The 12,383-nt window shown below is 47.5% G+C and overlaps 2 protein-coding genes across 2 annotated transcripts; both read right to left on the reverse strand.

The window, feature by feature from the left end:
- Positions 1-287: 287 nt before the first annotated feature.
- Positions 288-1,382, reverse strand: LOC142396273 (trace amine-associated receptor 13c-like). The gene is made up of 2 exons (XM_075478828.1): positions 1,219-1,382; positions 288-1,098 (listed from the first exon to the last, which is right to left on the reverse strand). The coding sequence occupies exons 1-2, from the start codon at positions 1,380-1,382 to the stop codon at positions 288-290; spliced, it is 975 nt and encodes a 324-aa protein (XP_075334943.1).
- A 6,645-nt stretch (positions 1,383-8,027) lies between these two features.
- LOC142396274 (trace amine-associated receptor 13c-like) lies at positions 8,028-9,122 on the reverse strand. The gene is made up of 2 exons (XM_075478829.1): positions 8,959-9,122; positions 8,028-8,838 (listed from the first exon to the last, which is right to left on the reverse strand). Exons 1-2 carry the CDS (start codon positions 9,120-9,122, stop codon positions 8,028-8,030), a joined length of 975 nt encoding a protein of 324 aa, XP_075334944.1.
- Positions 9,123-12,383: the final 3,261 nt, after the last annotated feature.

The following is a 12,383-nucleotide window of genomic DNA, read 5'->3' on the forward strand; positions in this document are numbered from 1 at the left end:
CTGCAGTGTTGATACGCTCCTCTGAAAGTGAGAAAACATCCTCTTATCTACGTTTAAATATCATCAGCATAATTCAAGAAACATAGTTAATTTAAAATAACAGCCCTCAGAACAGCCATCCTCCCTTAAAGCCAATTATGTATTTCACATTTTTAACAAGAGTAAACCCACTAAACACACTTGAACTCAATGTAACTGATGATGTGTTTGTAAAAACAGAGAAACTCAAAGTATCTTCATATCTAAATACTATTACCTGTGTTGAGCTCAAGTGTCATGAAGTGTCTTTACATCATTTTGAAGTCACAGGAGTCAGGCTTCAGTATCTGAAGTGTAACAATGAGCTTGATTGATTTCCTGAACCAGGGGTAAAAAAAGGCATAGATTATGGGATTTAGACAGGAGTTAAAGAAGAACAAACATATTACAAAAGCAGCAGATGAAGCACTAAGAGAGCTATCTTGGCCTGAGAGAGCAACACAATAATATGGGCACATACACAGTAGAAACACAACCACAACAACACCAAGAGCCCTGGCTGCTTTCAGCTCAGATTTCTTAGCAGTTACTGAATGTTTGAGATTGGTGGCGGTGATATGAGAGCGCATGGCCCGAGCCTGAGACACAGCCACCACAAATACTCTGAGATACAGAACTATAATAACACCGATGGGAACAATGAAGGAAAAAGTCAGATCTGCATATCCTGCAATGTAGTTAATGACAATGACACATTCTCCAACGCAGGAGTTATGACTGCCTGGTTGTTTCAGGTTATCCTTCAGAATCACACTCTGAAATATACATGTACCGATCCAACACCCACAGACACATATTTTCACTCTTTTCTGTGTAATTTTGGAGGAGTAATGCAGAGAATAACAAATAGCCACATAGCGATCAATAGATATGATCACCAAGGTTTCTACAGATGCAGAGGTTATGATACATCCTAAATATTGATATAGAATACACATGAGGTCACCGAGGAACCAGCAGCCGTCTATGAGCACAATCTGAAAGACTAAAAAGAGGCCGACAAAGAAGTCTGACACAGCCAGAGAGAGGAGGAGGAGGTTGGTGGGAGTGTGGAGCTGCCTGTGGAGGAACAACACAAACATATCAACTCTTCTTGTCCCTTATATCAGTTATCATTCATAAGAAAGCAGATACAGCACAGAGTGAAACATGAAAACATTAAAAATAGTGTGTTGCTACCTGAAGTGTGAGATGGAGATGATAACCAGCAGGTTGAGAACAGCAGTGAGCACAGAGATGGAGGACAGTATCATGTAAGTCAACATGATCTCAAAGTGAGGACGCTGTATCCTCCTGCAGGAGGTGTTGAAGAGTTGTGGAAAGCAGAGTTCAGTTTCCTCCATCATCACAGGATGGAGAAGCTACTGAACTCTGGCTGCTCTCTGAGAGAATGTTTTTGTTACAGTGAATATATCTCCACCCACCTCTACGTCCTCCACTGAGACTTGTAAACTGATCTTTCTATACTCATATTTCTCTAACTCAGATTGCCATGTCCTGCATTCTAAGTTTCTTCCATAGTTTTAGTTTATCTGTCTACATTTTAGTTCTGTTATCATGTGACCATGCTTTAGTTACCTAATTTTTCTCAATAATCTTGGTTTCAACTACTCCCACATACCTGGCCTAGTTTTTAATAAACATACCTGCAGTATTTCGCCCCATCTTAATCAATGCTCCCGTGCTTCCTTTTTGTGTGCCAGTCCTTGTTTATGTGTCCGTTATGTGTTTAGTTTCCACGTAAAATTTAAGTGTGTTCCCTCCAAATTTTACTCATGACCTGCAGTTTTGGTTCGTAAAAGTTTATTTCTTCAACCTTCTTGCTTCTGAAATATGTTCCGGAGAGAGTATTCCACCTTTTTCTGATTGAGAACCATGTTTTTGGATTTGTAAGAGCTGACTATCTTCCCAGCTGCTTAACACTCAGCTGTTAACCGCTCCAGTACAGCTGAAGGTCATTGCTTGAAGAAGGAAACAGAACCACATCATCCACAGAAAGCAGAGATGCGACCGTGAGGTTCCCAAACCAGACACCCTCCTCTCCACTATTACACCTCAAGATCCTGTCCATGAAAATCACAAACAGGATCAGGGACAAGGGGCAGCCCTATTGGAGTCCCACATGCACTGTAAACGAGTTTGGCCGAGTGCCAAGAATGCTGACACAGCTCTTGCTTTGGCTCTACAGTGACCGAATACCTCGCAAAAGCGATTCTGGTACTCCATACTCCCTCAGCATAAGGCCCCACCGAATCCCTCAGGGAACACGATTGTAAGCCTCTTGTGAGTCTACAAAACACTGGAAGACTGGATGGTCAAGATCCCATGATCCCCTCACTCTGCAAGGCTAAAGATCTGGTCCACTGTTCCACAACCTGGGTGAAAGCAACACTGCTCCTTCTGAATCCGAGGTTTAACAATCAGCCGGAGGCTCCTCTCCAACACCCTGGAGTCAACTTTTCTTGGGAGGCCGAGTAGTGTGATCCCCCTTGGTAGTTGGAATCCACTATCCGGTCCCATTTATTAAAAATGGGAACCAATACCCTGGCCGCCACTTCATAGGTGTTGACCTAGACGTACATGCAACGTTGAAGAGGCATGTTAACCAAGACTCATCTCAGGGCGATTCTCGTCCCTCCCTGGAATTTTACTGTCTGGAATCTTTCTGACTACCCCGGTGACTTCAGTTAAGATGATGCATGAGTCTTCCCCCAAGTCCTGAGACTCTACCATCTCAAAGGAGGACATTATAGCTAGATTTAGGAGATCCTCAAAGTCCTTCTTCCACTGTCCAAACATATCCTTAGTTAGCCTCGGCAGTTCTCCACCCAGGTCACGCACAATCTGGGCTCGACTCTGATTTCCCTCTCTGAGTTGGTTAATGGTTTGTCAGAAGATCTATGATGCCAACCGAAATTCCTTGTCCATGGGCTCACTGAATTCCTCCCACACCTGAGTTTTAGCTTCAGGAACCATCAATGCTGCAACACTTTTAGCCACTAAGTACCTGTCAGCTGCTTCAGGTGACCCCAAGCATAAACTAGGCCAAAATGCCTCCTTCTTCAGCTTAAGGCCTTCTCTCACTACTGGCATCTACCAGCAGGTCCTCTTGTAACTGCCACAACAGCTACAAAAGACCTTCAGGACACAGCTCTTGGAAGCTGCATCTGCAATGGAGGACCTGAAAATTATGCATTAACATTCCATGTCCCCAACCTCCTCTGGTACGTGAGAAAATTTCTCCCAGAAGTGCGAATTGAAGACAGGGGCAGGGGCCGCGTCCAGTTCCCAGTTCACCCTTACAACGCATTTGGGATTTCCAGGTCTGTTCAGCAGTCCCACAAACAGCTCCAAGTCACGACCAGGTGGTGATTAGTTGACAGCTTTGCCTCTCTTGACCCACGTATCCAAGGCACAGCTACACAGTCAACCATTGCCCTTTGGTTTAAGGTGGCCTGCTACCAGGTACACTTATGAACCACCTTGTGCTCGAACATGGTATGGACAATGCATGGAATGGAAAATGCATGACAAGCACAGAAGTCCAAAAACAAAATACAGCATAGCACCCAACCACAAATTTCCTCCCTGTGAGTGGAGGGCCCAATTCGAAGTGGCTCCCTTTTTCTTCCTTCGAGCTTGCCCCAACTGAGGTCTAGGTGCCAAGGCTCAGCAACCAGGCATTAAGAGGCAAGCCCACCCACCCTCTATCTTATGGAAACTCTCAATCTTAATAAACAATTAAGTCCAACAGGGAGGTTTAGTCTCATGTCATTGCATTCTGATAAACTATCAGCTTGGGTTGATCTACTAGCTCCTCCCTGGGGATCCTGAGTAAGACGCTTGTTAGATGACATATAAAGATAACACATTCTATCAGCCAATTTAGTTTTTTATCTAGGTCCAGGTTTCTTAAGATAACTACTCCCTCAAGCATCAAGACCTCATAGAAGTGAGAAGTAACTGATATACTCCCAGTCAGCCTAACGGATAGTGTAACTCTACAAACCTTCCATATATTGAAGGTTCATTGTTTAGGTTTGATATTTGGGTTTAGAAAGCCAAACCCTTGCCAAAGCCAGTTGTAAAAATGATTTAAATATATATATATATTTTCCACCTAAAGACACCTTATAGAAATACATGTCAAACTCTTGCCTAAAACCCGTACCTGCCAGTTTTATATTTTGCTGTTGGATTCATTTGGATTGGTGGCAAACAAAGACTCTTAAATCTCATTTGAACCCAACCTCCTTGTTCAGTTGGGATGCCAACATCAGCTCCATGTGAGTACTACAGGAACCACTCCATTCTAAGGGCAGCCCTGACGGAGTCCAACCCTCACCAGAAACATGTCCAATTTACTGCTGGCAATACGGACCAAACTCTGACACAGGTCATACAGACACCGAACAGCCCCTATCAAGGGGTCCGGCAGTCCACAGAACTCCCATGCACCCTCCAGGATCCTGCTGAGGGTGCAGAGCTGGTCTACTGTTCCTCGGCCAGGACGAAAACCACACTGCTCCTCCTGAATCTGAGAGGCGATTATCCGGCAGTTCCTCCGAGAGGCGATTATCCGGCAGTTCCTCCTCTCCAGTACCCCACAATAGGCCTTACCAGGGAGGCTGAGGAGTGTGAACCCCCTGTAGCTAGAACACACCCTCCGGTCCCCCTTTTAAAGAGGGGGACCACCACCCCGATCTGCCAGTCCAGAGGCACTGTCCCCGATGTCCATGTGATGCTGCAGAGGCGTGTAAACCAAGACAGCCCCACAACATCCAGAGCCTTGAGGAACTCAGGACGGACCTCATCCACCCCCGGGGCCTTGCCACCGAGGAGCTTTTTGACCACCTCGGCAACCTCAGCCCCAGAAATGGGAGGACCCTTGTCCGAGCACCCCAACTCTGCTTCCTCATCGGAAGGCGTGTCGGTAGGATTGAGGAGGCCCTCGAAGTATTCCCCCCACCGACTCACGACGTCCCTTGTTGAGGTCAGCAGAGCCCCATCCTCAACATACACGGTGTTGACGGTGCACCGCTCCCCCCCCCGAGCCGCCGGATGGTGAATCTCTTCGAGGCCGTCCGGAAGTTGTTCTCCATGGCCTGATCGAACTTCTCCCAAGCCCGAGTGTTTGCCTCAGCAACCAACGAGGCTGCGTTCCGCTTGGCCTGTCAGTACCCATCAGCTGCTTCCAGAGTCCCACTAACAAAAAAGGCCCGATAGGACTCCTTCTTCAGCTTGACGGCTTCCCTTGTCACTGGTGTCCACCAGCGGGTTCAGGGGTTGCCGCCACGACAGGCACCGACACAGCTCCGGTCAGCCGCCTCATAAATGGAGGCACGGAACATTTGTCCCCCACCTCCCCCGGGACATGGTTGAAGCTCTGCCGGAGACGGGAGTTGAAGCTCCTTCTTACAGGGGATTCCACCACACGTTCCCAGCACACCCTCAAAATATGTTTGGGCCTGCCAGGTCTGACCGGCTTCCTCCCCGACCAGCGGAGCCAACTCACCACCAGGTGGTGATCAGTTGACAGTTCCGCCCCTCTCTTCACCCGAGTGTCCGGGACATACGGCCGCAGGTCCGATGATACAACCACAAAGTCGAACATCGAGCTGCGAGGAGCACTCTCCATTGCCTCCTCCAGGGTTCAGTGGTTAGAGTCGGTCGTCCAATAACCGGAAGGTTGGCAGGTTCGATTCCCACTCTTGCCACTTAAAAAATTGATGGAACTGACAGCTGTGGGGGTGTCTGTCGACCTCCTTGTCCCACTGCCCTCTCGTCCACTTGGGTAAACCCCAATGTACAGGCACACAGCCGGGGGGCAATAAGTATGTCCACACCTGCTCTGCCCCTCTCACCACGGACAACTCCAGGGTGGAAGAGAGTCCAACCCCTCTCGAGGAGGCTGGTTCCGGAGCCCAAGCCGTGCGTCGAGGTGAGTCCGACTATATCTAGCTGGAACCGCTCAGCCTCGCGCATCAGCTCAGGCTCCTTCCCCAATAGAGAGGGGACGTCCCACGTCCCCAAGAGCAAGCTTCAGCAGCCGAGGATCAGACCGCCAAGGTCCCTGCCTTTGGCTGCCACCCAGGTCACATTGAACCCGACCCCCTTGGCCCCTCCCACGGGTGGTGAGCCTGTCGGAAGGGGAACCCACGTAATATTTCCCGGCTGTGCCCGACCAAGCCCCATGGGCAAAGGCCCGGTTACCAGGCGCTCGCTGCCGGGCCCCACCCTTGGGCCTGGCTCCAGGGGGAGGCCCCGGTGACCCACGTCCGGGCAAATGAACGTGTTGTCCAAAAATTTTATTCATCATAGGGGTTTTATGAGCTGTTCTTTGTCAGGTCCCTCATCTAGTCATTCAGGTTCCTCTCCCAGATCAGTCAGATGGACTTGCTTACTCTGTCCAAAGTACGTTAGATGGTCTGTTTATGCCGCAGCTTTCCTGCTTTCCTATAGTGGACTGGAGGTGTCATGACCAACTTAGTGTGATATAGAGTTTCCAAAACCAATTAACTTACATCCACACACCCTTCTTATACCATAACTGAGTCAAAGGATTCCAGTCAGTTTCAAATAATTTTTTATTTCTGTTATATTCAGACACTGGTTAGCATCGTTGGCTTGCAGCAAGAGGATTTCTGGTTCATTTCCCAGCTAGGGTCTTTCTTGGTGGAATTTGCATGTGCTCCCTGTGCATGCATGGGTTCGCTCCAGAGAAAACATACATGTTAGGTTAATTGGTGTTTCTGAATTGGCCCTTGGAGTGAGTGTGAGCGTGTCTCTGTGTGGCACTGTGATGAACTGCCGACCCATCCAAGGACGACCCAACCTCTCAACCAATGATAACTGAGATAGGCTCCAGCCCCACTCATGACCACTAGAGGTCATACATTCTCTGAACATAATTACAGTCTAAATCTGCCAGCATGAGTTAATGGATGGACACAGTCCACAGCGTTGCAGTGTCTGATAAATTTTAGTAAATATCCTGATTCCACTCCTGTACATGTAAACATTTACATGGATGGTGGTCCAGTTAAATGGTCATGTCAAGCTGTAACTGTTACTAGACTTCTACATGTATACATTTAATAGCGCTCAGACCGGCCTTGGTGTTTAGCCTACCTTCGACAGTTACAGACTGAGGCTTTGACTTATAAAAGAAGCCAAAACACAGAAGGTGGTGGTAACAACTGAGAATAACTACAAAGGATATTGTGCATCTCCATTGCAGAACAGTATACCCAACAGCACACATGGAATATACAGAGTTATACAGATGTCCTGATACTCATAAGCTGAAATGGGACATACAGTATGTCACCTATCATGACTGTAGCTGAGGAGGAAGAGCAGTCGTGTGCCTATCGGAAGGTGAAGTGTCCAATGCCTCCATCTGTGTGTCAATGTGTGTGTGACAGACAAAAAGCACTGCAGTGCCTGTAACACTATATAGATTGAGCTGTTCTGTACTCTATCAACCATTACATTTGGAAGGTTATTATACAAGCGTTCTAGTCATACATTTCATGTGAGGCCTTCGAAAAGATTACCAGGGAAGATACAAACTAGACTGAAACATAAAGGTGGAACCTTAAAAAGATTTATGGATGTTTGCATGTAATTTTAGTCCTAAATTCAGAGTAGTTACATCCCAGTGATTACAGTGAATAATCTGCTGTCACAGTAATAATACTGCAGTGTTGATACGCTCCTCTGAAAGTGAGAAAACATCCTCTTATCTACATTTAAATATCATCAGCATAATTCAAGAAACATAGTTAATTTAAAATAACAGCCCTCAGAACAGCCATCCTCCCTTAAAGCCAATTATGTATTTCACATTTTTAACAAAAGTAAACCCACTAAACACACTTGAACTTCATGTAACTGATGATGTGTTTGTAAAAACAGAGAAACTCAAAGTATCTTCATATCTAAATACTATTACCTGTGTTGAGCTCAAGTGTCATGAAGTGTCTTTACATCATGTTGATGTCACAGGAGTCAGGCTTCAGTATCTGAAGTGTAACAATGAGTTTGATTGATTTCCTGAACCAAGGGTAAAAAAAGGCATAGATTATGGGATTTAGACAGGAGTTAAAGAAGAACAAACATATTACAATAGCAGCAGATGAAGCATTGAGAGAGCTATCTTGGCCTGACAGAGCAACACAATAATAAGGGCACATACACAGTAGAAACACAACCACAACAACACCGAGAGTCCTGGCTGCTTTCAGCTCAGATTTCTTAGCAGTTACTGAGTGTTTGAGATTGGTGGCGGTGATATGAGAGCGCATGGCCCGAGCCTGAGACACAGCCACCACAAATACTCTGATATACAGAACTACAATTACACCAATGGGAACAATGAAGGAAAAAGTCAGATCTGCATATCCTGCAATGTAGCTGATAACAAAGCCACATTCTCCAAAGCAGGAGTTATACCTGCCTGGTTGTTTCAGGTTATCCATCAGAATCAAACTCTGAACTATAAATGAACCGATCCAACACACACAGACACAGATCTTCATTCGTTTCTGTGTGATTTTGGATGAGTAATGCATAGGATAACAAATAGCCACATAGCGATCAATAGATATGATCACCATGGTTCCTATGGATGCAGAGGTGATGATATATGCTAAATACTGATATAGAATACACATGATATCACCGAGGAACCAGCAGCCGTCTATCAGCTCAGTCTGAAAGAACAACAAGAGGCCGACAAAGAAGTCTGATACAGCCAGAGAGAGGAGGAGGAGGTTGGTGGGAGTGTGGAGCTGCCTGTGGAGGAACAACAGAAACATATCAACTCTTCTTGTCCCTTATATCAGTTATCATTCATAAGAAAGCAGATACAGCACAGAGTGAAACATGAAAACATTAAAAATAGTGTGTTGCTACCTGAAGTGTGAGATGGAGATGATAACCATCAGGTTGAGAATCACAGTCAATACAGAGATGGAGGACAGTATAATGTAAGTCAACATGACCTCAAAGTGAGGACGCTGTAACCTCCTGCAGGAGGTGTTGAAGAGTTGTGGAAAGCAGAGTTCAGTTTCCTCCATCATCACAGGATGGAGAAGCTACTGAACTCTGGCTGCTCTCTGAGAGAATGTTTTTGTTTTAGTGAATTTTTCTCCACCCACCTCTACGTCCTCCACTGAGACTTGTAAACTGATCTTTCTATACTCATAGTTCTCTAACTCAGATTGCCATGTCCTGCATTCTTAGTTTCTTCCATAATTTTAGTTTATCTGTCTACGGTTCGGTTCTCATTTGATCTTGCTTTAGTTCCCTAATTTTTCTCAATTAATCTTGGTTTCAACTACTCCCACATACCTGGCCTAGTTTTTAATAAACATACCTGCAGTATTTCGCCCCATCTTAATCAATGCTCCCGTGCTTCCTTTTTGTGTGCCAGTCCTTGTTTATGTGTCCGTTATGTGTTTAGTTTCCTCGTGAAATTTAAGTGTGTTCCCTCCAAATTTTACCCATGACCTGCAGTTTTGGTTCGTAAAAGTTTATTTCTTCAACCTTCTTGCTTCTGAAGTAGGTTCCGGAGAGAGTATTCCACCTTTTTCTGATTGAGAACCATATTTTTGGATTTGGAAGAGATGACTATCATCCCAGCCGCTGAACACTCAGCTGTTAACTGCTCCAGTACAGCTGAAGGTCATGGCTTGATGAAGCAAACAGAACCACATCAAATCAAGCAGATGTGCAAATCTGAGGTTCCCAAATCAGACGCCCTTCTCTCCACGACTACACCTCAAGATCCTGTCCATGAAAATCACCAACAGGATCAGGGACAAGGGGCAGCCCTGGTGGAGTCCAACATGCACTTTAAACGAGTTTGGCCGAGTGCCAAGAATGCTGACACAGCTCTTGCTTCGGCTCTACAGTGACCGAATACCTCACAAAAGCAATTCTGGTACTCCATACTCCCTCAGCATAAGGCCCCACCGAATCCCTCAGGGAACACGATTGTAAGCCTCTTGTGAGTCTACAAAACACTGGAAGACTGGATGGTCAAGGTCCCATGATCCCCTCACTCTGCAAGGCTAAAGATCTGGTCCACTGTTCCACAACCTGGGTGAAAGCAACACTGCTCCTTCTGAATCCGAGGTTTAACAATCAGCCGGAGGCTCCTCTCCAACACCCTGGAGTCAACTTTTCCGGGGAGGCCGAGTAGTGTGATCCCCCTTAGTAGTTGGAATCCACAATCCGGTCCCATTTCTTAAAAATGGGAACCAATACCCTGGCCGCCACTTCACAGGTGTTGACCTAGACGTACATGCAACATTGAAGAGGCATGTTAGCCAAGACAACCCCACCATGCCCAGAGGTTTTAGCCTCTCAGGGCGAATCTCGTCCCTCCCTGGCATTTTACTGTCGGGAATCTTTTTGACTACCCTGATGACTTCAGTCAAGATGATGCATGAGTCTTCCCCCAAGTCCTCAGACTCTCCCTTCTCAAAGGAGGACATTACAGCCAGATTTAGGAAATCCTCAAAGTGCTTCTTTCACTGCCCAAAAATATCCTAAGTTAGCCTCGGCAGTTCTCCACCCAGGTCAGGCACAATCTAGATTAGACTCTGATTTCCCTCTCTTAGTTGGCTAATGGTTTGTCAGAAGATCTTTGAGGCTAACCGAAATTTCTTGTCCATTGCCTCACTGAATTCCTCCCACACCTGAGTTTTGGCTTCAGCAACCACCAATGCTTTTAGCAACTCAGTACCTTTAGGCAGCTTCAGCTGACCCCAAGGACAAACTAGACCTAAAGGCCTCCGTCTTCAGTTTGAGGTCTTTTTTCACTGCTCACGTCCACCAGTGGGTCCCCTGGTAACTGCCATAACAGCTACATTCATCCCTCACTCGTGAAAAACACCCCGAGATACTTGAACTCCTCCACTTGGGGAAGGATCTCATTCCCGTTCCGAAGAGGGCATTTCACCCTTTTCTCGCCGAGGACCATGGTCTCGGATTTGGAGGTGCTGATTCTCATCCCAGCCGCTTCACACTCGGCTGCGAACCGCTCCAGTGAGAGCTGAAGGTCACGGCCCGACGACGCCAACAGAACCACATCATTTGCAAAGAGCAGAGACCCGATTTGGAGGTAGCCAAAACGGACCCCCTCAACGCCTAGAAATACTATCCATAAAAATTATGAACAGAATCGGTGACAAAGGGCAGCCCTGACGGAGTCCAACCTTCACCGGAAATATGCCCGACTTACACCCGGCAATGCGGACCAAACTCTGACACCGGTCATACAGAGACCGAACTGCCCCTATCAAGGGGTCCGGCACTCCATACTCCCGAAGCACCCCCCACAGGATTCCCCGAGGGACACAGACGAACGCCTTCTCCTAGTCAACAAAACACACATAGACTGGTTGGGCGAACTCCCATGCACCCTCCAGGATCCTTCTGAGGGTATAGAGCTGGTCCACTGTTCCACGACCAGGACGAAAACCACACTGCACCTCCTGAATCTGAGATTCGATTATCCGGCAGATTCTCCTCTCCCGTACCCCCGAATAGACCTTACCAGGGAGGCTGAGGAGTGTGATCCCCCTGTAGTTGGAACACACCCTCCGGTCCCCCTTTTAAAGAGGGGGACCACCACCCGATCTGCCAGTCCAGAGGCACTGTCCCCGATGTCCACGCGATGTTGCAGAGGCGTTTCAACCAAGACAGCCCTACAGCATCCAAAGCCTTGAGGAACTCTGGACGGACATCATCCACCCCCAGGGCCTTGCCACCGAGGAGCTTTTTGACCACCTCAGCAATCTCAGCCCCAGAAATGGGAGGCCCCACGTCCGATCTCCCCAACTCTGCTTCCTCATCGGAAGGCGTGTCGGTAGAATTGAGGAGGCCCTCGAAGTATTCCCCCCACCGACTCACGAAGTCCCCTGTTGAGGTCAGCAGAGCCCCGCCCTCCCCATACAAGATGTTGACGGTGCACCGCTTCCCCCCCTTGAGCCGCCGGACGGTGGACCAGAAACTCTTCGAGGCCATCCGGAAGTCGTTCTCCATGGCCTCCCCGAACTCCTCCCAAGCCCGAGTTTTTTGCCTCAGCAACCGCAGAGGCTGAGTTCCGCTTGGCCTGTCAGTACCCATCAGCTGCTTCCAGAGTCCCACAAGCCAAAAATGCCTGATAGGACTCCTTCTTCAGCTTGACGGCTTCCCTTACCACTGGTGTCCACCAGCGGGTTCAGGGGTTGCCGCCACGACAGACACCAACCACTTTACGGCCACAGCTCCAGTCAGCCGCCTCATAAATGGAGGCACGGAACATTTGTCCCCCACATCCCCCAGGACAT

This window comes from Odontesthes bonariensis, chromosome 12 (genome assembly GCF_027942865.1).
Source record: "Odontesthes bonariensis isolate fOdoBon6 chromosome 12, fOdoBon6.hap1, whole genome shotgun sequence".
Lineage (NCBI taxonomy): Eukaryota > Metazoa > Chordata > Actinopteri > Atheriniformes > Atherinopsidae > Odontesthes > Odontesthes bonariensis.